The sequence below is a fragment of the Lycorma delicatula genome, chromosome 11, assembly GCF_047948215.1.
Source record: "Lycorma delicatula isolate Av1 chromosome 11, ASM4794821v1, whole genome shotgun sequence".
NCBI lineage: Eukaryota > Metazoa > Arthropoda > Insecta > Hemiptera > Fulgoridae > Lycorma > Lycorma delicatula.
The window spans coordinates 9537839-9565131 of NC_134465.1; the positions used below are offsets into that span (position 1 = coordinate 9537839).

The 27293-nt window shown below is 34.5% G+C and overlaps 1 protein-coding gene across 1 annotated transcript in view; it reads left to right on the forward strand.

Moving 5' to 3' along the window:
* LOC142332503 (dynein axonemal heavy chain 1-like) overlaps positions 1-27293 on the forward strand; it is an 897921-nt gene that overhangs the window by 633053 nt on the left and 237575 nt on the right. Inside the window, exon 9 of the mRNA XM_075378951.1 lies at positions 2346-2500. Within this exon, the coding sequence (XP_075235066.1) occupies positions 2346-2500 (155 nt within the window). The remainder of the gene's footprint in view (positions 1-2345; positions 2501-27293) is intronic.

Genomic DNA, 27293 nt, shown 5'->3' on the forward strand with positions numbered 1-27293 from the left:
GTTGATATCTAAATCAACTTAACCATGATCTTATCTTAACCATGATCTATCTGATACCTTGCAGTATCGCCTGGCTTTTTCCAAGTGTATATTCTTCTATTATGAATTTTAAATCGGGTGTTGGCAATTACTAAATTATACTTCGTGCAAAACTCTATAAGTCGGTCCCCTCTTTCATTCCTTTTGCCCAGCTCGTATTCGCCCACTATATTTCCTTCCTTGCCTTTTCCAACGCTTGCATTCCAATCTCCAACTATTATTAAATTTTCATCTCCTTTTACGTGTTTAATTGCTTCATCAATCTCTTCGTATACACACTCTACCTCATCATCATCATGGGCGCTTGTAGGCATATAGACGTTAACAATCGTTGTCGGTTTAGGTTTTGATTTTATCCTTATTACAACGATTCTATCGCTATGCGTTTTGAAATACTCTACTCTCTTCCCTATCTTCTTGTTCATTATGAAACCTACTCCTGCCTGCCCGTTATTTGAAGCCGAGTTAATTATTCTAAAATCACCTGACCAAAAGTCGCCTTCCTCTTCCCACCGAACCTCACTAATTCCTACTACATCCACATTTATCCTATCCATTTCCCTTTTTAAATTTTCTAGCCTACCAACCTTTTTTAAACTTCTAACATTCCATGAAATGTAAAGATATGAAAAAAAACCCGCCGAAATATAAAAATTAAACGCGATTGGTATATTTTCCATTATATTATAATATTTCCGTTATTATAATATTTCCGTTATTATAATATTAGGAGTAACAGAATTATTTTTTTTCTACTCGTAGTTTTGAAGTACGTAAGGTTTTTATTTCCATTAATAATCCACGTAATATCAAAAAATTCCATTGCAAAAGACATTTTTCGACTGTAATCTAAGGATTACGATGAAATTTAATAAAAAAAGCTAGCAAAGTTTTGCATGACTTTCTCGGCTACACCGGTCAAGTCACACAATATCTTATTTCTCATTGGAGTGAGAAGAAATTGCAAATGAGTCTGCTATTGTACCTCTCACAAAAAAGGTTTGTAAAGATTTTATTGATGTACGTATGTAAATTAATATATAGATTAACGAATATTTATGTAGATTGTAATTGTAAATCAGTTGTATAATTTTTGTTTTGTAATTAAATTATTGAATGTCTTTTTTTTATTTTCATAATAAACTTTTAAATATAAATAAGAGAAAAAAGTTTGAGCGCTCTTATCGATGGGGCTTTTATTGATTATAATAATTGACAAAATAAAATTTAAGCTTAAGCATCAAAAGTTCTATATCTCAAATAAAAAAAATTTTAATTTTGGGGGCTCCCTTACTCTGCGGGGATAATTTAATCAACAACTTTTTAATAAGAAAGTGGACTTAAAAAATAAATTTAAAATTGTTTAAAAATACTGAAAAAATAAAGTATACTTTCTGAAAGTAATGAAACAAATTGTTTCTTATTCAGGGTCTGGGTATATTATTTTCTTCGTCACTATTGAAGTGACATAGAAAAATAATATTTTTTTTTTTTAAGAAAAAAATTAAATGAGTTAGAACGAAAAAATAGAATATTATATTTTTAGGGCTGGAGAATAAATTTAAATATATTTATGTATAATGTTTTTGTTATATTTAGGGTTTTTTCTTTAGGTTTTGTTGTATATCGATTTTTAATAATTTCTTAAATTTTTCTTTATCTTTTCTTTTAATTCTCCTTTATTGTTTTATTTGATGTTGGGTTTAAACATTCTGATGCGTAAAGACTTTTGTGTTTAATTTTTCTTTTTCTGTTTAGCTTCCGAAACCACCGTAAGGTATTATTTCTCAGGATGAATGAGAATATGTATGAATGTAAATGAAGTGAAGTCTTATACAGTTTCTGGTCGACCATTGCTGAGATGTGTGATTAATTGAAACCCAACCACCAAAGAACACCGGCATCCACGATCTATTATTCAAATCCGTATAAAAGTAACCTAAGTGCCTTTACTAGGATTTGAACCTTAGAAATTTCGAAATATAAGCTAATTTGAGATGACGAGTTCACCACCAATCCGGTGGATTTCGTGTTTAATTGCTGTGCTTTTTTGAAAAGATATTATTTGTCATAAATCCCTTCATTATTCCATATTTTTATTCTATTTGCCTAATTTTTTAATAGCCATTTTGATGGATCGTTTTTTAAAATGTTAAAATTTTTCACCTTTGGATTTTCTAAAGTTTGAGTTTAACGAATTTAGTACATTTTTTTGTATTTGTGTTGAATTTGGTTTTTGCTATAGAAATTGTATTCCGGTTTTTTCCGATATTTATTTAAATGTTGATTTTTCTTTATTGTTTCAGTGTTATGAAATACTAAAAGATGCGATGACAAAACTGAAAGGTAAACCTACACCCAGTGGAAGTACATTTGAAATAGTTCATACGTACGTGTTAAATCCAAAATCCATTACAATGGGACAGCTTTATGGTGAATTTGATTTATTAACTCATGAATGGTAAGTTATGATTATTTATTTATTAATCTATCGAAAATAATATTAAAAAAAAAATCAGTTCATTTTAAGATTTACTCTGGTAGAAAGCCATTTGTTACCAAATCCTTAACCATGTATGAGCACACCAATATAGCCGATTGATCAGGAACCTTTTACCCTCAGCCGAATTTCGTAGAGCATGTTAAATTTTGATTTTCTGTACTTTATAAAAAAATACAGACAATGAAAAATTCCAAAATCAGGGCGAAATTTTTCGCCCTGATTTTTGTTCCAAATGTGTAAAATTAATCCGTAATAATATTCTTAAACTTAATAATGAAAATTTGATGGTTTCATATAACTTTTATTCTGAAAAATTAAATGAAACAAGTTTCACAATTGTATCCAGTGTACTTTGTATACTTTTTGTTGTATCATTGTACTTTGTTAATTTATTCTTGTTAAATTAAGGAAGCTGTAACTCAAAGACGAAAGTGTTTTGGGATCCATGTTTGAATAAACTATTTTTTTTTATTTTCACTTTAGAACGCGTACTGAAATTTTGCACCTTTCTTCGTGATTTGATTTGCATGGCATTCGATCGCCCTAAAGTATAACACTGAATGACCGTGCCACAAACGGCTACTGAGCCTCGAATCAGTTTAACAACCGATGTCCTAAGTAGCTCCTAGAGCTAACATAATTGCATGAGCGAACTAAGTATTGTGCCACTCACCACTTGCTTCGTGTCCCACCGCTCGCTTGTCACATATTCTAAAACGGGTAGGCGCACCCCGTCAACTACGAAAATATATATGACATTTAATAAATTAAATTTATCTCGTCAAGACAGCAATTCGCTGCCACGCCTAGACTGCTAACTCTCGGGTAGCTTCCCGCAGCAGCGAGGTAGGAGTCTTTCCCTTAAATAAACTATTGATGCCGGTTGTAAAAAGCAACGGTATCAAGGAACACCCACACGGTTCGACAATGCGCTTATGAGTGGCCAATTTTCCAGGGTGGCCCGAGTTCTGGCCTCACCCAAGAGCTGGGCAGTCGAAGTTCATGTGTTCGTTCGACTGGACCTCCCCGCAGACGCACAGCTCAACAACTGCCAGGCGGAACCGAAACAAATATTGGTTCTAGTTGGCGTGGTTGGAGAGCACCTGGGCACCCGTTGCCCTTAAAAACTTGGATGGAAGGTATGCCTTCCATCCAAGTCCTGTATAAATCTATACAAGGGACCTTCCCTTAGTCGTGGTGTGCCATTCTTGCTGTCATGCACCCATCGGGTGGCTGTAAAGCCTCCTCAGATGGAAGATGGGCAACTGAACGAAATTTAGAACCGGTGGATTGTAATCACCGTTCCGCTCCGATACAAGCCTGGCTCGAAACCGCATCCCAAATACCTCGGCCTCCCTGTCTCTTAGCAACTTCCACATGACCGCCCGAACTTTCACCACTAAATCCATTGGGAGAGCTTTTCCCAATATAGTGGTAGTCTCGTAGGAGTTTAAAAATACCAGTGCATACAATTAAGGCTCTGCGCTGGGCACTCCTTAAATTCTGAATAAGTGCTCTATTTCAGTCCAACTTATGCGCCCAAACGGACGCAGCATATGAGGCCATACTTTCGAATACACTTCGGTACATCACGTACAAATGACGGCCCGACAGCCCGTAATGCTTTCGAGCAATCCTCCTAAGCTTGTGCATCACTGAGACGACTTCCGCCGCTATTTGCCTAATGTGGTTGGTAAACATCAACTTGTCATCAAACAAAACACCTAGGTACTTGTGAACTTTAGCTCGGCCGATTACACAGCCTTTATACTTAGTGTGTGGGTTACGACTGTACGATAATTTGTCTGCACCCTTGAGAAGCATAAACTTCGTCTTGGGCACAGAAATCTTTAAATTTTGCATGTCCATCCAGCCCTCCGTGGTCGACAAAGTCGCCTGCGCCCGGTTTTCTGGCTGCGGTCGTGAATTACCACGAACTAAAAGTCTCTTCGTGAAACACCTTTTTTTATTTTATTTTATTTTTTTATAGAGGGGAGGAATACCATTTACGTACAAAGTGTCGGACTCGCTAACAGGTTCCGCAAGATTTTATTGAGTACTTATGCGTGCCTGCGCCCTACCGACTAAACCTCCACCTCTGTTAGTCCTTCCGTCTTCTGGAAACTACTGTGTGGAATTACTTCAGAAAGGGGGAGCTTACCTTCCTGTACCGAGCATTAGAGTGACCACGGGTACACCGCATCCAGGCGACCCCCACTGATTCGAAAGGTTCCCTGGATACCCACCCGCAGTCCTGACCTCCGTAACAGAGCTCTCAGGCGTCGGTCTGCTTTTTTGCTTCTTCCTCCGTACGGAGCATCTCCGTATGAACTAAGCCGTATTAACCATAGTAAGCCGGAGTAAGCTCTTCTTTTGTTAGCCTGTTAGCCTTTGTTATCTATAAGTCCCTCGGGCGGGAAGATAACCTTCGTACCCAGGAGTACTTCAAGTTTTTTTTCTTCTTTTCTTCCTCCATTTTTTTAATTAGGTGTTCGTGAAACACCTATATAATTTATGTAAATATATACATTTTTTTTTTGCGTACACGAATTTACATTCCTTTTGATGAGTTTGGCATAGCTTAATAAGAAGAAAACCCAATATAGATCTATAACTTTAAGTTATAACTTATAATTAAGTTAATGTTAAGTTATATTTAAGTTAACAAGAGTGCTTCATATATTAATATAAAATGTAATAAATTATAAAGTTATTTGAACATATAGACATACCATTTTTTATTTTATAATTGTCAGCCCGTAGCTCCGTAACTGCTGCGTTTAGAAAATAAAATAAAAATACTATTTTCTATAAATAAATATTCAATAAATTATGAGGTTTCCATTTGAAATAATGAATTAGGTCGCCTTATTGGGAAAAGGGTGATAATTTTGAAAATGGTAATACTGTCTTTTAATTTATGAAAAATCTAGGAAAGGTTCTTTATTTAAAGTTTCTCATAAAACGTATAATTTCTGAGATCCCAATGTTGGCAATATTTAGTTGAACAATATATATGTATATATATATATACATATGCTATGTATATGTATATACACATACATATACATAGCAACCCCTCCGCCGCTTCGTCCGCGCTATATAGCTACTTGCGTTTCCAAGTAGGTCGATTTTTTATTTTACGCTTTTTAATCAAGTAACAGGAGGTATGTACTGCCAGTCGCGTCATACATATAGTAACAGTTGCAGTGTCTGTGTTGGTTTGAGCCGCTGCACCCTACATCATCTCACTCCTTAAAAAATTTTAATTTAAAAAACCCGAAAATAGTTTTTAGATAATTACCTGAAGAGTATTTGCAAGCCCAAATCTATTGAATCTCTTTTAGCGTAGTCGGAAGTAGGGAAAATTTGCAATCATTGTTCGAAAGTGTTTACTTTTTATTCATTTCAAAGTCGAATTTCTAAAAAAAAATAGAAATGGGTTTTTAGATATTCACATAAAAATTACACAACCCAAAAATCAAGCTGATATCTACATTTATTACCGAAAAGTTAAAAAAAATTCTCGGGCTACAAAACAAATTGAAAAGCTATTTTAACCCTTTAAACTCTGAATTTCAAAAAATCTAGAAATTTATTTTTAGATATTCAAATTAAGATTGTACTCGCGCGCGCGCGCGCGCGTGCACACACACACACACACACACACACCAGAAATCAAGCTGATATCATCATTTTTTACCGAGAAATTAAAAAAATAGTAAACTTTATTGTAAGTCCACTTTAACCCTTTAAACTCGGGAATTTCAAAAACTCCTTTCTTAGTGTGCACTTACACACCTAAGAATATATATACAAATTTTCTTTAATTTATCTTAAGTATATTTTTCTGGACTTGATTATGAATCACCTCATGTTCGATTATATATATATATATATATATATATATTTTCTTTTTCGTTATTGTCTCTTTGGACCGCGTTGAACATTTTGCACAACAGATGTCTTCCGTTTGTTTTCCCAGTACAATTTTATTTCGTCTCTTTTAAATTGTTTTTGTTCATCAGTCCACTGTCTCCCAGTTCTAGCCTTATCTGTAAGTTTCCGGAAAATGTGGTTATTAATTTTATCTCTAAACTCAGTTCTGTTACACTCATCGCCTTCGTTCAGTTGTACTTCGCCGAGGTCCTTCTTAACTTCGATTACCCGCTAGTCGCTTTCATATTTGTTAAAAAACTAAAGACGGGCTTCGTTAACATATCATCCGACATCCTGAGTATATGACAATAGAACTTGACCCTTCTTTTTCTCATCGTCGACGTCAGCGGTTCGTTGTTCCCTTTATAAAGTTCTTCGTTACTTCTTAGTCTGTAAGATCGGTCTTCTAGTTTTCTTAGTCCCAATATTTTCCTCAAGATTCTTCTTTCACGTATTTCCATTTCCTTTAGTTCATTCTTTTTCCTGAGTATCAAACATTCTGATGCGTAGAGCGCCTCTGGTTTGAGCACGGTAGTGTAGCGTCTTATTTTTGATCCGTATGATGTACCTTTTTTGTTGTAGATATTCTTTGTTATCCCGTATTCTCTTTCTAATTTCCTGGTTCTTTCCGTGTTAGCTGCCTCATCCAGTCCATTAGCTTGACTAATTTCTCCAAGATATTTGAAACGATCGACTCTCCTGATATTCCCTCCTTTTGTTTTTATTTATTTCTCCTTGTGATATCGGTATTCCATGTATTCCGTCTTCTCGTAAGATATCTGTAGTCCTCTCCTTATGGCTATTTCCTCTAGTAACTCTATCGATTCTCTAGCCTCTTCAAAATTTTTTTAAATTATTGCTATATCATCTACAAAGGCCAAACGATCCACTTTTATTTGGTTTTTACCAGCTCCTAGTCGTATTTCTTTTAATCCGTTTTCCTCTTTCTTCTTCCGCCATTCCCTTATTATTTTCTCGAGGATTAGATTAAACAATATTGGCGACAGCCCATCTCCCTGGTTCCCGTTTTAACTTCAAAGGGCTCTGATATTTCTCCCGTAAATTTTATTTTGGACTGCGTAATTGTCAACGTTTGTCCTATTAATGTTTGCGTCTTCCTGTCTACTCCGATATATATATATATATGTGTATACACACTAGCATCCCACTGTCGTGGCTTCGCCCGCGTTATAATGTTACCTGTGTTTGCCGTCGCGGTCAATTTTTATTTTTTTTTGTTTTATAGTGAAGTAACTGGAGGTAGATGCAGTCAATCACGTCGCACATACAATAACAGTAGCAGTAGCTGTGTGGAGGTTGAACCGCCGCGTCGTACACCATCTCACCCCTTAAAAAATTGAAATTAAAAAACCAGAAAATGTTTTTTATACATTTATCTGAAGAATATTTGCAAGCCCCAATCTAGTGAATACCTCCGTTTGGTGTAGTCAAGAATCGGGAAAATTTTCAGTCGTTATTCAGATCTTTTTTATCTTTTTTCATCCCTTTCAAGTTCAAATTTTGAGAAATTTAGAAATTTTTTTAAATGTTTAAATGAAAATTACATACATCGAAAATCAAGTTTATTTCTACCATTTTTTTACCGAAAAATTAAGAAAAATTGCCTGGTCTCAAAAGAAATTCAAAATTCATTTTAGCCCTTTAAATTGAGAATTTCAAAAAATCTAGAATTAGTGTTTAAATATTCACATGAAGATTACGCCCATCAAAGACATCAAAAACAAAGCTGTGTTGTCTTCATTTGTTACCGAGAATTTAAAGAAACAGTAAATTTCGTTGTTTTTCTATTTTAACGCTGTTAAACTCTGAATTTCAAACTATACTTTTGTAGTATGCCCTTGCACTGTAAGAAGAACTTGTATACAAAGTTTCATCAATTTATCTTCAGTAGTTTTTTCTGGGCATTGATACAGTATATATATAGTTTATATATACTCATATATCTTTTTTAAACAGATGAAAATTATGAAATATTAACCCACATAATTACGATATACTTAATTCAGAAACATTTGTAACGGTAACGTCAATTGAAATCAGAAAGAAAAAAAGAGCTGTAGTCACTGAAGATAGTTGCAAAAACCAGTTTTGTAGTATATTATAAATTATTATAAAATTTGTTTTTACAAAAGTTATATATTTAAATAGATTTATTCTTTTTATTAGTGTTGATACGTATTTCTTTTTTGTTATAAATTTATTTTTACGTATTAAAAGAGTTTATAATTTCAACTACAACATATATATATATATTTTATATTACATATTTTACCTGTATAAAATTTTTTTGGCAATACACATATCGTGGCTTATAAATATAAAACCCTGTGTTGTACTTAATTTTCATTTATAATAAAATAAAGTTGATTTTAATTTTAATTCTTAGAATGCTTTCTAAAAAAATATATACGTTGAAGATTAAAACGCTGATCACATAAAACTTTGATTGATGTTTGCCAATCGATTGATTTTTGAGTGAAATCTTCAATTAATGTTGATAATCTAGTTTAAAACACAATCGGTCCCAAAAACCGTCTCATTTTGCACAATTGCTAGTATAGGGATAAATACGTAATTCTTTTCTTACGATGATACGTTTTTATTAAATAAATTTAAAAAATAAATAATAACTTTTTTTTAACTATCCTGAGATAGGTACAGAGCGAGAGAGAGAAAGAATGAGTGAGTGAATGGTGTATAGGTGAGAAACTGAAACTACAAAAGCGAGCAATAACAAATTTATCGAACCAAACAACGTTACAACTTAAGCTATGTTGGAGCTTGGTTACCGTTACGGAATACGTTAAGTAGTGAAGGAACGGTTTTAATTAAATTACGACTATTTCAAACTTTGTATCACCTCTATTTACATTATTATCTTTTTCATTGCAAAATGTTACAAAATAATTAAAATGTTATACCCTCATTTAGACGGTATGTAAATTATATTTATATATTGGATATATTTTAGTTTTACTGATTAACAATGGTATCACGTATAAGGTATCCCAAACGTTCCACACCATAGGGATATATACAATATATTTACAAACGGTTCAATATGGTTTCCGTATAAATCGGAACATAATTGGTTTTTCTGACACTTCTCCCACCACCATCCCATTCAGTCGCCCTAAAGCATAAGATCGAATGTCCGTGCAAAAAACGGCTACTGTGCCTCAGAACGGTTTAACGATCAATATCCTAATTAGCTCCTAGAGCTTACCTAACTGCGTGAGCGGAATAAGCGTGGTGCCATACACCACTCGCTTGCGTGTCCCACCGCTCACTTGTCAAATATTAACAAAAATTACTTAAAATATATGACGAATATGATAAATTTGATGAATAAATAAAAATTTATTCCGTCAAGGACAGCAATTTTCTGCCACGCCTAGGTCGCTGAATGCCAGCAAGTCCCTGTCCATTACAGCGCTTGGAGCTATATTTGACCGGTGGCCGGCCATTTCTCGAGGGTAGCTTCCTACAGCAAGCGGTAGGAGTCTTATATCCCTTAAACTACTAATGCCGGTTGAACGAAGCAACAGCATCAAGGAACTCCCACACGGTCCGACAAAACGGCTCATGCCTCATTTCCACGCCGCTTATGAGTAGCCAATTTTCCCCTTGACCTTTAAGTTCCAGAGTGGCCTGAGTCCTGGCCTCCCCAAGAGCTGGGCATTCGGAACATAATTGAAAACGGTCTCCCGTGTTCCGAAAAATGTCGATCACTAAATCAGGCGTTACATATTGGCACACAGTTGTGATGCGCTCATGCAGATGGTTTTTGTTCTAGATCTGGAACCCCACACGACACTAGCCATCGGGTTTAAATCCGGGGGTCGTGGAGCCCATTCCTTCTCGTCCCGTACGACCGATCCACTGGGGGAAGTATTCATCAAGCCAATCATAAATTATGGTACCATAGTTTGGGGGTGGACCGTCCTGTATGAACCATTCCGGTTTTCCAGAACCCAACAAATCCGGCAGTAATTTATTTCCTAACATTGTCAAGTAAATTTCGCTGTTAACTCTAAAATTTGTTAGCTTTTTATTAAAAATAGTATAAATAAAAAAATACACACTAAAATAATAAACTAATATTTATCTGAAAGAATGTAGCAGAAAATTTTTCATGTATAAAAAATAATCTTGTACAATTCTGCGTAAAAAGAACGATTTTTCGGTTACATAATAATAAAAAGCTAACAAATGTGTGAATAAAATGTATGCACATATATCGATGATTTAAAATTATCTTTTATTTTCATATACATTTACATTTCCTGTTTTTTTTCTTTTTAATTAAAACTTTCTGTTTGTAAAACCTTTGGAGCGGAAATACTTTTCTTTTGCAACGAACGACAATAAATTGCTTGAATGTTCCCGTTTTAGGAATTATGAACTGATGATAAGATCATTTTACGAGCAGTCTGAATCGACCGTAGACACGATTCCTTCGATACTAAGTCCTTTAAGAGTGTATATTTCACGTTTCTTTCTTCAAAATAAGCTCTTTAACGTAGATTCTATTACCCTTCATACAATGTCGTATTTTATCAGTGTGTTTGATGTATATTTGTATTTTTGTTATTTCACTAGAACGGCTACTAAATTTTCGTGAATTTTTGTAAGAAATTATTAGACAGGATTTAGTTATATGAATTGAAAGGAATTTATGTTGCACTGTATTTAGTTACAAGTTACAGTTCCTGTTGAAGCCCATCAGGGCTATGATCGGGGGGGGGGGTATGGCGACCGGAAGCGTCGACACAAGGCGTGTGTTTTCCCCTACGGAGTTGGGGTGTATTCTACAGATGGGATGTGTTACTATCAGTACGTGTATTTATATTTAATAAATTGTTTTAACACTTTTTCTCCATGCAGCAAATGCATGGATTAAAACACAGTATATACAATAAACTTTATTTTTGAGATTATGACCGATTTACCTTTGACATTACCATATCTATCTAATGTAAACACATTTACGTTCAAATCGCAGTTTAAAATGTAGTAATCTTAGTTTAAATGTTGTTTGGAAAATCAAAATGGACTTTGTGCGGGTCGTAAAATGCTGTTAGTTTAAGAAAACAAGCAAAATGCTGTTTATCCACGAATCTTAATTTAAAATTCCTTTTAAAAAATTCCCCAAAAATCGTTACTTCTCTAGAAAAGCTATAAACATGACACTGGAAAACAGATGCCGAAGAAGACAATGAGATTCAAAGGTCTTTTCTTTTTCCTGTTTAGCCTCCGGTAACTACCGTTTAGATAATTCTTCAGAGGATGAATGAGGATGATATGTATGAGTGTAAATGAAGTGTAGTCTTGTACATTCTCAGTTCGACCATTCCTGAGATGTGTGGTTAATTGAAACCCAAATCACCAAAGAACACCGGTATCCACGATCTAGTATTCAAATTCGCGTAAAAATAACTGACTTTACTAGGACTTGAACGCTGTAACTCTCGACTTCCAAATCAGCCGGTTTGAGAAGACACGTTCACCACTAGACCAACCCGGTGGGTAATATGTAAAACCAACTTTCTCTGTTTTGTTTGTTATTTATGTCGGGTCGGATCACAAGGGTATTGGATGATATTTTTATTCTCTGCTAATCGCAGAGCCTAGACATAGGTCACTTACTCAGAGTCTTTCTAATTATATCATGCAGGTATTTAAAATTTAATGGCGGTTATGTATTTATTTTTATTTTAAGATGGACGGAGTTGGGTGTTGCGTTCCAGTCCTTTGTAGGTTGGGTTTTGAAATGTTTTTAACTTGGGTTATTTCCTGGGAGATTAGACAGATATTTGCTTCTTTCTCCCGAAGCGATTCCTCTTCAATCCGTCATTAAGGGTTTCCAATTTAGTGCCTTTCGGTCGAGTAGGAATGCACCTGATGGGGACCCTTATTTTTGTAGGGTATAAATGCAAATGCATTCCCTTTGCGGATGGAGTCACGTATTTATGCACCTCATTTGGCCGATGTTACATGATTTTTACCACCTAATTCTCTGGAGCGGATCTACACTCAAGTTTGACTCGATCCAGAGCAGTGTCCATGAACTCAAGTTCGCGTCCCCGCTCACCGGTATTATATCCGGCACGGCACGTCAGCTCGCCGATTAGATTTTTTGATGTTCATCTTTTAACCTTCGATTTCTGAGGGCCCACTGGGCTACCTCAGGTCTCCCAGCAACAGGAATCCCATTTCTATAAATCAAATATACGTTTTATAATTTTTTTTGTGATTTTTCCTCTTGATTTTTCTTAACATAACCGAACTGAATGTACAAGAATATACTATAAATTATTTATTTATTACTTGCATCGTTAAATGGGTGGCGACTTTACAGTTAAAAATATCATAAAATTTCCATTATGATGATATCATAATAAGTAAAAGAAAAGTTTTCTATTTTTAATTTCTGGAACATTTTAATGAATATCATCTTAAAATAGTGAATTATTAAATACCTAATGGTTACTTATAATATTGAGATCAAATACATTTAAAAAAAATTTTAAATCGATACGGCGCTTTTGTAATGGAAAACTATATCTTGGTGCACGTAGCATTCTATTTTCCACCTGCCTTGTACTGTAGGGAATTGTTCCCAACGCATCCAGTCTTCTCTACTACCACTTTTTTAACAAAAAAATGTCTGAAAACCTGGAAAACATATAAATTTGTTAATGCTAGAATTACATTCCTCATAAACATTGGGAATTAGCTAGAGTTACTCCTTGCTCCTAAAAGCACATATCTAATGTATATTAAGTTGCAATATTTATTCATATTTTGTTAAAACATTATTCGTTGAGTAATTTCAGCCAATCTTTTTTTTTTTAGATTTTCTGGAAAAAAGCTTTCATCGTTAAACTTTGATTAAGATGGATCATAGATTCCATAATTTCATATTTTTATTTCATTAATTTTCTTTTGTAACTTTTTTAATTGTAAAATAATGGTATTTTCTTGTAAATAAATATTTTCTTTAGTTTTTTTACTTCCGCGGCGAATATAGCTAGAATAATTTTATTAAAGAGAAAATTATGTTGATCATTGATCAAAATGGGGTATCGGTTTTTTGCAATTTTTTTATGTTTTAGGGTCCAAGTAGTTCATCTAGAGTTCTAGACTAAAAAAAGTATAATTTTATGTACCTATTTCAGGATTGATCGCACAGGATCAGGATTTTTCTTCAAATTTGGCTTAAATATTTCTATATATGGAGCATTGATTAAATTAATTTTTTTCAAGATTTGTTATCGTGTGGGGTTTTTAGTTTTTAGAAAAACCTTACCTTTGGCGAATTTGTTACCCACAATATATAAATAATCCAAATATTTTTTTTTTCAAAAACTAGACCCCTCTTATTAAAATTGAAAAATATGTTTTTTGTTGTTTTTTTTTTACTCTCCTTTTAATATTAAAAAAAAAGTATTTTTGGTATTTTGTACATCACACAGAGCAATGTTTAAAATTTTCCAAAATTATAAAACCCGGACCTTAAACACAGAAATGTTTTATTGAAAATATTTTTAGCCTTTATTGGTTTGGGGAGGGGGGGGGGTATTAGATTTACAGAAAACTTTAGTTAAACATATTTGTTAAGCTTAACCTATATATTAATATGTTTAAAAATGTTCTTTTTAATTCTTTATTTCTAAAAAAATATAATATTCTGTTTCTTGGCTCTAACTCTTTTTAATTGTATTAAAAAAGAAGTTTATTTTTCTTTGTCATTTTAAGGGCAATTAACTTGGAATTAGTTTTAGCCACTATATTACGAGACCGAAAATAAGCAATTTGTTTTCAATGTTACCGTAAAAGTTGCACTTTATTTTTTCAGTATCTTAAACAATTCTTTTTAAATTATATTTTTTTATTATCACTTCTTTATAAAAAAAAAAAATTGAATAAGTTGTCCCCAAAAATAAGGGAGCCTTAAAAATCAAATATTTTCTGTTTGAAATTTATATGCTTAAAACTTATTTTTGCCCATGGCAAAAATAAGGAGGGTCTAATGGTTATCTAGTCCTCGCGTGGCATTAATTAACCACTGAGCTAGTCTAGTGGTTAATTCGTCGACGCAAATCTGTTGTTTAACAGCTCATTTTTGATGTCTAAGGTTCTGAGGTTCAAATTCTATTAAAAATTAATTACTTTTATACGGATTTGAATACAAGACAATGGATACCGGTGTTTTTTTTGTGCGGTTGAGATTCAATTAATCGCACATCTCAGGAATGGTCGGCCCGAGTCTGTATAAGACTACACCTCATTTACATGTCATACATATCATCCTCATCACAATGGAAAGGGGGGGCTTGCTTATTTTGTTTATTAATTGATAATCAGGGCTATGAACGGGGAGGGGGAGGTGTTTGGCGACCGTAATAGTCACAAAGCGGGTGTCTTCCCCTGCGGGATTGGGGATATTCATTAGTTGAACTGATTGCAATGAACACATTAGGGAAATAAATACAGAGTGTTCAAAAAGCGACGCAAAGTTATAAGAAGATGAGTAAGTTACAATAGCGGTTGAAAGTACCATTTATTATACGATTCACATAATTGACCACGACGTTGCATACTCTTATATACATGTTGTAAAGCTCTTTGAGAAATTGCAGTGACAAATCGTTCAATTTCGCTGTGCATTTCGGGAGTGATGTGAGAATTAGTGTTGTAAGAGGCATCCTTAAGGTATCGCCACAAGAAAAAGTGAGGAGGGGATAAATCAGGTGACCGAGGGGGCCACAACCCTTTCGAAATAGCTTGTCCATAAAAACACTGATCCATGAAAGTCATAGGGTTGTTGGCTGTATGAGCCGTAGCATTATCCTGCTGAAACCACGTGTTCCCTAAAAAGTGTTTGCCGGTCTTCAGGTGTAGTGTTTACAAATTATTGCACCATATGGATACAGCGCTCACTATTTACTGTGCCGTGAAGATTCGCTTACGTGAATTTGCACACCAAACACCCACTCTTTATCCGTGCGGAGGAGACTCGTACAAATGAATTGGATCTTCCGTACACCAAATGCATGAGTTCTGTGCATTCACTATCCATCAAGGGGAAAGTATGCCACGTCTGATCGAAACCAATCATCGAGTTCTTCCCCATTTGGCGTTACAGATGACGTGAACCACTGACAGAAAGCTACACGTTTTCCAATGTCTTCAACTAACAATTCCTGAACAATACAAATTCTGTACGGGTGCATCTTTAAACACTTTCGCAATGCCGTTTTTGCCCTACCAACGGAGAGACCAGACCAACTAGATAGGTGTTGCACAGACTTCTTGAGGTTAGCACAATATGCAGCTTGCACGTTCTTCAATATTTGTTGTGTAAGCACTTTCGGTCGGCCACTTTTGTCTGCACCTTCCACATTCCATGTCCCTTGGAACTTGTACAGCCGCTTGATGGAGGTCTTTCTTGGTACATTCACACCGTACTTTCGTGTGAAGATATTCTGATTCTGGGCATAACTGCTACATCTAATGTATTAAGGGACAATAAATATTCTCTGTTGAATTGTGTAACCCATTTTTCTCAATTAAACCATCAACAAAAGAAAAAAATGCTTGCGTCACTTTTTGAACACTGTAGAATCTTATTCTGGATATCTTTATAATTAACAAAAAAGCCCCGTTTATACTGGTGTCCAAAAATTAAAAAAAATTCGGAAGGTTTTTTTTTTACATTTGAGCAAGAAAATCTGCGGTAAACGAAAGTACCTGCATCCTTTCTTGATCATGATCGCTGATTGGTTGGATAGCGTAATCTAAGGGACTATTTCATGAGTTCAATATGTTTTTAGAATTTTAATTTGAAATTTATTTTATTTTAGACGATTTTTACGTTTCTTTTATACAATATAGTAATATATTTTTTTTTTACCTCATTTCAATTTGTAAACTCACCAATTTTTATTCAATAAAGTGTATAGAAATAGAGCGAAACAGCCATTAGGTATTACGAAATTGTTATCTATTGTCATCATTTCTTGTTAGAATATTTTCTCTATTCACTAGCAGCGTATGAAATTATTAATATAGGTTAGGTTTCCTACAGTATTTCTTATTTCGATGCAAATCGTTTATGAAAACATTATTAAATTTTATAATGAATTTCAATTCTCCTATTAAATAATAGATACTTTTTATTATACTGGTGGCATTTTTTTATACCTATCGTTCAATTATATGAAGTTTAATTTATTAAATTGCATCGCATCATTCATAATTTTATTATTTTTTGAATACTTTGATCACAATCTGCTTTGTAATAAAATTATTATTATTTTGAAGGGATTAACAATAACCTAACTTTATAAAAAAATCATATAATAATAATAACTTACCTATTATAAATTTCGTAAACTTTTAACTAATTTGTAGATTTATTCAATATTAAAAATTCTTCTTCGTCAATATCATTTTGGTAAGAGTTAGGATGTGCTTGAAATAATGAACGAAAAATATGGAGCTGTAATGAGAATAAATTACAGGAAGTAATCGTACGCGCAATACTCTTTTAAGAGATTTGTGTTAGGAATATTCCATGCTGGCCTTTGATACGATTAAAAGTTCTTTTAAAATCCTGACCGTACGGTTTTACAACCGGAAAAAGATGTAAACGTAAATTAGATGTTTTGAAAGAATCATGGTTTGTTGAAATAACTATGTGACACCTGCTCAAGATTTCCAAACAGCGTACCGGGATAATAAAAAATAGATGTTTTTGGATGGATTATGATTTTATAAATGGATTAAAAAAGTATTTTTTGAAAGCAAAAGTGAAATCACGGTGAGGGATTTTATCAATTTTGACTTTTCTGGCATCATAGCTCTAGAGGTATGCTACAAGAAAGAAAATATGATAAATCAAAAAATGTGTTGTTGGTTTTTGGTATTTCTCGACATTTCGTGACTCAGGGACTCCAAAAAGTCAAAATGTTCGTACGTACGTGGGTAAGTCAATTATTATCCGCAATGCAGTAGTTATAAATTTTATTGCAATACAAATAGGTAACTTACATGCACATCATTTTTCAACGTAGTCCCCCTGCATTTCAACGCACTTGGTCCATCGTTGCACAAGCTTCCTGATGCCCTCATAAAAGAAGGTTTTCGGTTGAGTTGTGAGCCACGAATGCTCCGCCTCTTTCACTGTTTCGTCCGACGTAAATGGACGGCCCCTTAATGCCCCTTTGAGTGGACCAAACAAATGGTAGTCGGAAGGGGCAAGATCAGGACTATATGGAGGATGAGCCAGTACTTTAAATTTGAGTTTCTGGAGCGTTTCAGCAGTGCGGGAAGCAGTATGTGGACCTGGTATTGTCGTGCAACAACACAACACCTTTCGACAGCAGTCCTTGGCGTTTGCTTCGAATTGCAGGCTTCAGCTTGGCAGTAAGAATCTTACTGTAACGCGCACTGTTTATTGTCGTGCCCCTTTCCTCATAATGTTCTAGTACTGGGCCTTATGAGTCCCAAAAACCGTAAGCATCAGTTTTCCTGCGGACGGTTGGGTCTTGAACTTTCTTTGCAGGGCGAATTTAGATGTTTCCATTCCATACTCAGCCGTTTACTCTCCGGCTCGTAATGATGGATCCGTGTTTCGTCACCAGTGATGATTCTGTCTAAGAAGAAGGTTCGTTACCATAGCGATTCAAATGTTTTTGGCAGATGTCCAAGCGCGTTTGTTTATGCGACTATGTGAATTGTTTTGGGACCCATCTTGCACAGACTTTATGAAGCCCAAGTCTGTGTGGATGATTTCGTAGGCAGCTAGTGACTAAATTGCAGACGATATACCACTTCATCAATAGTTACTCATCTGTCTAAGAAAACCGTGTCACGTGCACGCTCAATGTTTTCTTATTTGTAGCGGTAAACGGTCGTTCGGCTCCTTCGTCGTGCGTAATACTTGTGCGATCATTTTTGAATTTTTCAATCCATTCGTAGACACTCCGTTGCGGCAGCACACTGTTACCGTACTGTACCGAAAGTCTTCGATGAATTTCGGCCCTTGATACACCTTCCGACCACAAAAAACGGATCGCTGAACGTTGCTCTTATTTGGTGCAAACAGAAAGCGGAGCAGCCACGGTTAACGGCAAGGCAGCGATAACGGAACTAACCTAGCAGCATCAAACCTGCACAGACATAACAACAATTAAACCACGCATGCGTCATCTACGCAACACGACAGTACTACCAACATAAACAGAAATTTAACTAAATTACGGATAATAATTGTCTTACCCTCGTACATACGTATGTATGTGTGTTGGCTTGGCGTGTTTGAAACTTAATAAATTTTGACTGGATAAACGGATTTTAATGAAACATTGGTCAGAGACTCGTATGTTTAGGGAAAGTTGTAGGTAAAATTTTGAGTTCAATTTATCTAACTGGTAATAGGGGTTTTTGGGAGGACAATTTTCTAAACGTTTTGCAAACTCCACTTTTTATATTAAACTTAGTACATGCGTGTATATTTATTTATTTTACCTTTTTTTAAATTTTTTTCAAACCCTCTTTCCTAAAAACTCAAAAAAATATTTTATTTATTTCAAATTGTTTAACTGAAGGATTTTTAATGTTTTCCTAGGCTTACTAGTAGCGTGAGATTAAAAAAAATATATTTTGAGGGTAATATTAGCAGTGGAGGAGCCGATCAAAGTTAAAATATCGATTTTTTGAATTTTTCAAAACATTTTATACTTTATTTAAACTTTTTAATAATATTTCAATAAAATTTCATCATAATTCATATTCACTTCATCCCCAAATAAGAAATCTTAGGTAACTTTTTGATTGTACATTTTTTATTGAATTTTTTAAAAAAATTTCCATTTAACATAATAAACGTAGAAAATTTAAAAAAAAATCGTGGAAAGTAATTTTCCGGGTGGGAGCAAAAAAAAAACATACCGTTTTTTTTAATTAAAATTATATTTTTTTTATTCAAAGATACAATGATTATATTACAATAAAACTTAATCATAATTCTCCTACCCCAAAAATGAAATCTTAGGTAACTTTTTCATGTATAATTATATTCCCACTGTTTAAGAATAAATTACCAATATTCTTATAAAGTACTACAACTTTTTGTAGCTTTTTGTAGACTTTTTGTCAGCTTTTTTTTTTTTTTTTACAAAAAAACTAACAGATCTTGTCCTAGCCTCCTATGTACCATTACGAAGCATATAATTTTAACAAATCATACTGAAAGAATAAAAATGAGAGAACTTAGTTTCATCAATTTAAAATGATCTTAATCGTAGTTTCGTAATCTCATAACTAGAATAAAAAACTGGAAATATTTTGGATGAATCGATCAGTAATAAGGGGGAATATTTGTGTAATTATATGAATATTTATTCAAACGAGTTTATATGGCGAATACTAATATAGATGCCGATTTAATTTATTGTATACTCGATATAAATGCTTATTGTTAATGTTAATCAATAATATTAAGGCTGTTAATATTAAGTTAAATGCGCTCAAATTAATTAATTTAAATTAAAAATGTTGATATTAACAGTTGGAATTTGAAACTATAAACAAAGTAACTTTATTACTATATTCTATCGTAATGACTTCGACGCTTTGGGAACCACCTCTCTATTGCGAATAAAGTACCAAATTACATCACGGGCCATGTGTGGATCGGAACAGTCTCCGCTGCCGGTTGGATTGAAAAGCAAGGTATCCTCTTCAACACGCCAGTCGATGTGGCGAATACAAAGTACCTAACAATTACAGAAATCGAGACTGATATCGCTTAAACCCACCGGACTGGTCTCGTAGTTAACTTTAACCGCATCATAGTCTAAGCGGGAACGAACCACAGCTTCTACCAACCTCTATGATTACGCCTGCGTGGCTTATTCGTCCTTATTTGTTTGCTTTAGACTCAAGGTCATATCAAAAAAGATGCGAATACGATTATTTTACGAAAAAAATGTTATGTTGTAAATAGCGTAATCCTGATGCTGATTTTATACGGACGGCTCTAGACTCGATTATTCTGTTGGTTCGGCTTTTGTGGTTAACAACAGAACATTCATGTTTGGCCTTTTCAGTATCGCCAGTGTTTTCGTCGCGGAGCTCTACCCTATTAACAAGGCCTTACATACTTAGCATACTTAACATACTTAACCCAACATTTCCACACGTATTTGTCTGTTCAGATTCCACGAGTGCCTTGCAGGGGTTAGTGACGTGTACTCTAGACACCCTGTTGTCCATAAAATACAGTTGATTTTCTCTGAAATGATTCGGCGTTAATACAAGCATATGCTTCTGCCGGATCCCCAGCCAAACTGGAATTTCAGGCAATGAGCGCTGTTAGTGTGGTAAAAGAGGCTCGTTTACAACCTCACCTTAGAATTCTTCATCCAGGAGTTGCCGTCGAGAGGAGGTTATTATTTGCCGTTTGCGAATAGGGCACATTTGAGTCACTCATGACTTGGACGACGCATCTGTTTGTGTTCGTTGCAACAGCCACCTTTCGGTACACCACATATTACTTGTGGATTGTATCTGTTATGCGGCATTGCGTTAGAAATTTAAATTACAGGCTAACATTGGTTAGCGGAGGCCAATTGGGATGGTGCGGTCGTACCGAACTGTTTCGACGGAAGCAATTTTAGTAATAGCGGCCATGCCACCTTTAGATTTGATAGCGGAGGAGGTAGTGGAGAGATCGGCGGGTGTGCCTAAAGGTCAAGCTAAGCGAGATACGCTGATGAAGTAGCAGCACCGTTGGGAAAGGGCGCAGGTTGGGAGCTGGACGAGAAGGCTGATCCCTCAGATCAAACCGTGGCTGGGTAGAAGGTATGGCAAGTTAACCTATGAGATGACGCAGTTCCTGTCCGGTCATGGCTGCTTCAACAAGTATCTGTGGGACAGAAAAAGGAGGAGGTCAGGTGCGTGCCTCTACTGCGGAGAGAGTGATACAGTGGAGTACACTGTGTTCCACTGTGTCAGTTGGGCGATGGATCTGGATGGATCTGTATAGGATCGGGAAGAGAGCCACCCCGCAGTGCATCTATTGTCCAGAGAACGACGATGCCGAACATACGTTGTTCATATGTCCAAGATGGGCCGTTAACAGAGGTCAAATAGTAATTAATGGTCTTACACCAGAAAATCTCATAAACCGGTTGGGGTACAACAATGAGAACTGGGAATGGTTCCGCAGGTTCGCCGGGGAGGTCCTGCAGGCCAAAGAGGATGAAGACAGAAGAATGGGAGTATAAACAGTAGGGTAGGGCGGACAGTCACTCCATGGAGGGCCTGTACGCCTTGGTGTGCGGGTACCTGAGAAGGGGGTGAACTCCAGGGGAGTTTGAGTTTGGGTTAAAATAAAAGACCAAGTCCCGGTCGGCGGGGTCGTCCCTGCGGAAGCCTAGGCTCTTTGTGGTGTCGGCGTTGTCGATTAGAGGCCAAAGGCGTAAAGACCGAGTCCCGGTTCCCTGCTGAGGCGCTGAAGGACGGCATAGCCGGACCTTGGCTCTAAAGCGGGGGATTAGAGGCAGGCAATGTAAAACAAAAGATCCGAGGCCGGGGAGGCCAACCTGCCGTGCCGGACTTATAGCCGGCGGGTGGGGGACGCCTCCTTTGAGAGTAAAGGGACACTCTCCCCGACTGAGTATACTTAATTGAATATCCGGTCGGGGAGAGTAGGAAAAAAAAAATTGGGCGACGGAGAGGTGGAGTATGTTATTGGTCTGAACACCCTAGATAACGTGGTGGAAACGATGTTGTTTAATCGGCGGAATTAGTAATATGGTCATCCGTATAATGAGAGCTGTGGCTAGGAAGGAGGTGGAAGATGAGAAGGACGGTAGGATAGAACGTCGAAAACGGATATTTGGGGTTTCTAGATTAGGGGTTGGGTGGATACTCTCTTCAGGAGGTGTGGGATGCCGAGGTGTCTCACGGCCGATGAGTGAAACGGGATTCCAGAGGATTTGTTAGGGTGTTAAAATGAAAAGACCAGAGTCCCGGATGGAGGTTCTTCTGGGGGCCCTCCACTTAGAGGCAAGGCATAAAGGAAGACCAGAGTCCCGGGTGGAGGTCCCCCTAGGGGGACTTCGGCTTAGAGGCAAGGCATTAGAAAAGACCCGGTCCCGGCCGACCGGATTGTACCCCTGCTGGAAACGACATAGCCGGGTCTGGCATGGTCACTCGGGAGGTTAGAGGCAAAGGTACCCTTGGGATTGAGTCGTGCTTCGCCGGTCTAGGTCCGGTCCCAAGGGGAAGGAGATGAAGAGAAAAAAAGCTAACATTCGTAATATATTAGGGAACAATACACCGATGTTATTCAATGGCTTGTTGTCTCTTAAGGTCGTGGCCGTGCATCTATTTCAATAATAGATACAAACATTCATATACTTGATTATTCCTATAATGTTTTTCGTCCATATATACCAATTATGCCGTTTTGAGTTTGTGAATATTATCATTATTTTTTGTTATTTCTCATTTGGGAGACCTCATAGGCTTTTTAGATGTGTTCTAATTTTTAGAATCAATTTTAAATTTTAATTATTTACTATTGTAATTTTGGGTCCGGGCACTGATAACAACACCTTATTGTGCGCCCAGAAAACAAAACTTTCGATAAAAACATCGGTCACGTACTGTATAATTATTAACTAAAGTAATCTAAGTGGTGCTGCCCTAAGGTTTTACAGAATTAGTTTTTTTTAATTGTCATTTTCTAAGTTTAATGGAATATTTCTGTTATTAAGTTTTCTTACATCAGTATTAGAAACTATTATACCTTATTCATAATATGGGTCACTTAGAACATATAAAAGAAACACCTTAAAAACAATTTGCGATTTTAATTACATTTCTATTTTAAATTTTGCCATATTTATTTTCCTTACAGTAGTTTATATGAAGATTAAATAAAATTATTAAAATTATTTTATTAAATTTTTTGAAAACCATTTAATACAGTAAGAGAAATTTTATTTTAAGGAAATCTGTAGAAATAAAAATGTAAATGTTCATTTGTTAAAAATCTTAAATTTCCAAAAGTTCTTCACCGATTGCTTTGAAATTTTGACACAACGTTGCATTCAAATACGCGCGTGTTTTTATGTACCTACTATTTACATACTTAAGATGTCACACCTGTGACAGGTAAAAACTTATTTTTTTTTAAAAACAGCAGTATTTGTTGGGCGTAAAAGCAACACACGCTATACTAAATATTTTACGATTCCATTTCAATGTTTCCGATATGTGGTTCCGCTGTGGACTAAAAACTATTGACTGATTTATGCGCGGGGAAAAAGTGAAAAATTGGAAAAGGAAAATTCGAAAGAGGTAAAAGGGGAAAATCAGAAAAAAAGAAAAAAAACGGGAAAAAGAAATGGAAAGGGGAAAAGGAAATAGGGAAAGATAAATGGGGTAGGAAATGGAAGGGAGATGGGGAAATGGAGGAAAGTGTAAAGTGAATATGGTAAAATGGAAATGGGAAAAGAAAAGGGTAAGGGGGAAAAGGTAGAAAAGGTAGAAAAGGTAAAGGGGAAAGGTTAAATTTTTGAAGTTTTTTAATGTTCCTTTTGTTAATATTTTATCAAACTTTTTTGTTCATTTAATCTGTATACTCGTATATACTTAAGTCCTAGCAGTAGCAAAGCATTGCCGGGTCTGCTAGTCTATTTATAAAAAAATCGAATTTTTTTATTGTTTATATAAAGGGAGTCTACGGATATTTATTGCCCAGGACAGCACACCATTTTTTTCTCATAATTTATTATCAAATTTTATTGATTTCAGTGAGCGAGAGAAAAGGAGTCCAACTTTACAATGTTTTGAAATGAATGAGTGTAAATTCCATTCTTCAAATGTTGGCAACATTATATTACTGTAACATTGTTTTTACTGCTATAGATGGGATTACTAGTAACGTATGACACGATTGTTCCATGATATACTATGAAACAACTGACAACTGTATCAAAGATAACGGGAAAAAATTAATAACTACACATGAGTTTTAAAGAACTGATGATTACGTGTTGTCAACTTTTTATAAACACTTTGGCTTAAAAATGATACATCAATCAAAGATACTATCGTTTTGTCGTTGTAAAATATAAATCGTATAAATCGATATTTGGTAAATTGAAAATACCGACTTATCTACGTATTTATGCTTATGAATGTGCTTCTGATTTTATTAAAAACAGAAATTAATTAATTTATGAAAAAAATGATAAATCTTCATCCATCAAAATAGACAGCAGAATTATTTTTGCAACAAAACACAATACTTGACCTAAAATAAAGGCCTTTTATGCATCTGATATCATATTTAATAAATCCCTTAAAATATTTATCGATGGATTTAATTAAATTAATTGAAAATAATATTAATACATATATGTATTACGTAAAATTAACATTCCCACTGCGGCTTCGCCCACGCTATACGGTTACTTGCGTTTACCGTCTCGATCAGGGAATGTTTAGCCGATCAGACCTTGCTCCCTAGACCTCTCTGTGTCTAACTCATCCTTATAAGAATAATAATGATAAATAAATATTAAAAGTCGGTCATTCAATTTATAAAAAACTATCAGAGTATTGTAATTTCATCAGAGCAACAGTTTGGTTAATTTAGGACCCGTTAATTGGTTTTTAAATCTCCTGTCGCGGCTTCGCTCGCGAAATAATTAGAATTACAAACAAAAATTATCATCACAATGTTACCAGATTTCTGAGTAGCATAAAACGGAAAAATGTAAATAAACAATTTATGACCTTTTTTACCCCCTTATATTAAAATAATAAAACTCAAAAATCCCGAAAATAGTTTTTAGATGTTTATCTGAAACATTTTTAAAAAACTTAGTATTTAAAAACCACTTTACTTACTTAGTATTTAAAAACCAAAATCGAGTGAATATATCGTTTAATATAATCGGAAATGGGAATATTTCGCAATAATTTTTTTGAAATTTGTTTATCTCTCTTCACCCCTTTCAAGATTGAATTTCAAAAAATCTAAAAATTCGCTTTTAGATATTCACATAAAGATTACACCCACCAAAAATCAAGATGATATCTTCATTTGTTACAAAGAAATAAAAAGAAAAATAGCCGGATTTCAAAAAAAAATTCTAAATTCTACTTTAATCCTTAGCACTCGCAGATCATTGATAATGAACCACTCATGATATGTTGTTTTATATATACACACACACACACACACACACACACACACACACACACACACACACACACACACACACACACACACACACACACACACACACACACACACACACACACACACACACACACACACACACACAGTGTTTCTAAACTGGTGGTCTGTCTATACTTTTTCGTTTTCTACTTGTAAAACTAAACAAAAAATATTCTTAGGAAAAATTGCAATTTCTCCATCGAATTGAACGTGTAAATTTGTGGACATGAAAACAGATACAAAATTACAACATAAATTTTCTGCCATAACTCGACTATTTGTTAACCGATTCTGAAAAATAAAATGTCATTTTGTTCTAAATAAAAGGCATAATATTTTATTAAATCATAAATTTTGATTAAACTAATATTTATGTAGATATAATCGATTGAAAAATAAACATGGACGACATTTTGTAATTTGCGAAGGTATTTAAGTTCTGATATTTTTTGCTAAGTATAAAAGTAGTTTATTACCAAGAAGTTTACCAAATATTAATGTGATTCATCAATACAAACATGAGATATAGATTTTTATATAAAAATATCAAAATGTCGACAGGGGGAGAACGAAGGGGAAATTGCCATTTTTCCTAAGGATATTTTTTGTTTAGTTTTACCAGTAGAATCCGAAAAAGTATAGAAAGCTCAACATTTTAGAAACAATGTATATATATTACTTCAGGAAAAATAAAAATATAAGGAATATATAATAAAGAAGGAAAATATATATATATATTCCTTCAGGAAAATTTAAATTAGGTTTAAAATAATAAAATATCATATTTAAAATTATAAAATATTTTTACGACTTATTAAAAATAAAACGAATTTTATCTCATTTTTTATTAAAGTGTATAAAAATAGGTCCCTCCAGGGAATTTTATGATAAAATTAAATCTGTAATTCTTCAGAGTAAATATTCAAAGTACTCACTTAAAAATAACGTAAATTGGAAATTCCCGGAAACAGAGATTGCAGAGTTTTATCGTAAAACTATACGGTTGCAGATTAAATTGATTTTATATATAAATCTTTTTTAAATAAACTATATTCTGCATTATAATAGACGCTTTCATGTATTTTTATTACTTCCAGCACTTCAAAATGGAGACCGTAATTAAATAAAATACTCTTTTTTTAAATTTAAATAATTGTTTAAAAAAAACGTAACCTATTCAAATATATATAATGCTTAAATAATGATTTTTAAATTGTTTTATTCTTAATTTAAGGAAGACTGTAAAATTAAAATGGAATTGAATTGTTTTACTTTTTAATGTGGTTTTGTGAGTAGATTTTATCTATTTATTTATTAAAAAAAGAAAAAATATATATATATACTAGCCAGTCAGGACTCTGCCTCCTGGACTGTGTCTATTCATTATTCTCAACTTTAGACGAACATATTTATTTTGTTTCTCCTTTCCATTTCCGAGCATGACTAACGAACACATTTCTGTCATGGCGCCAGTTTCTTCGTGATCGGTGTACTTAATCTGTACATTATAGATAAAGC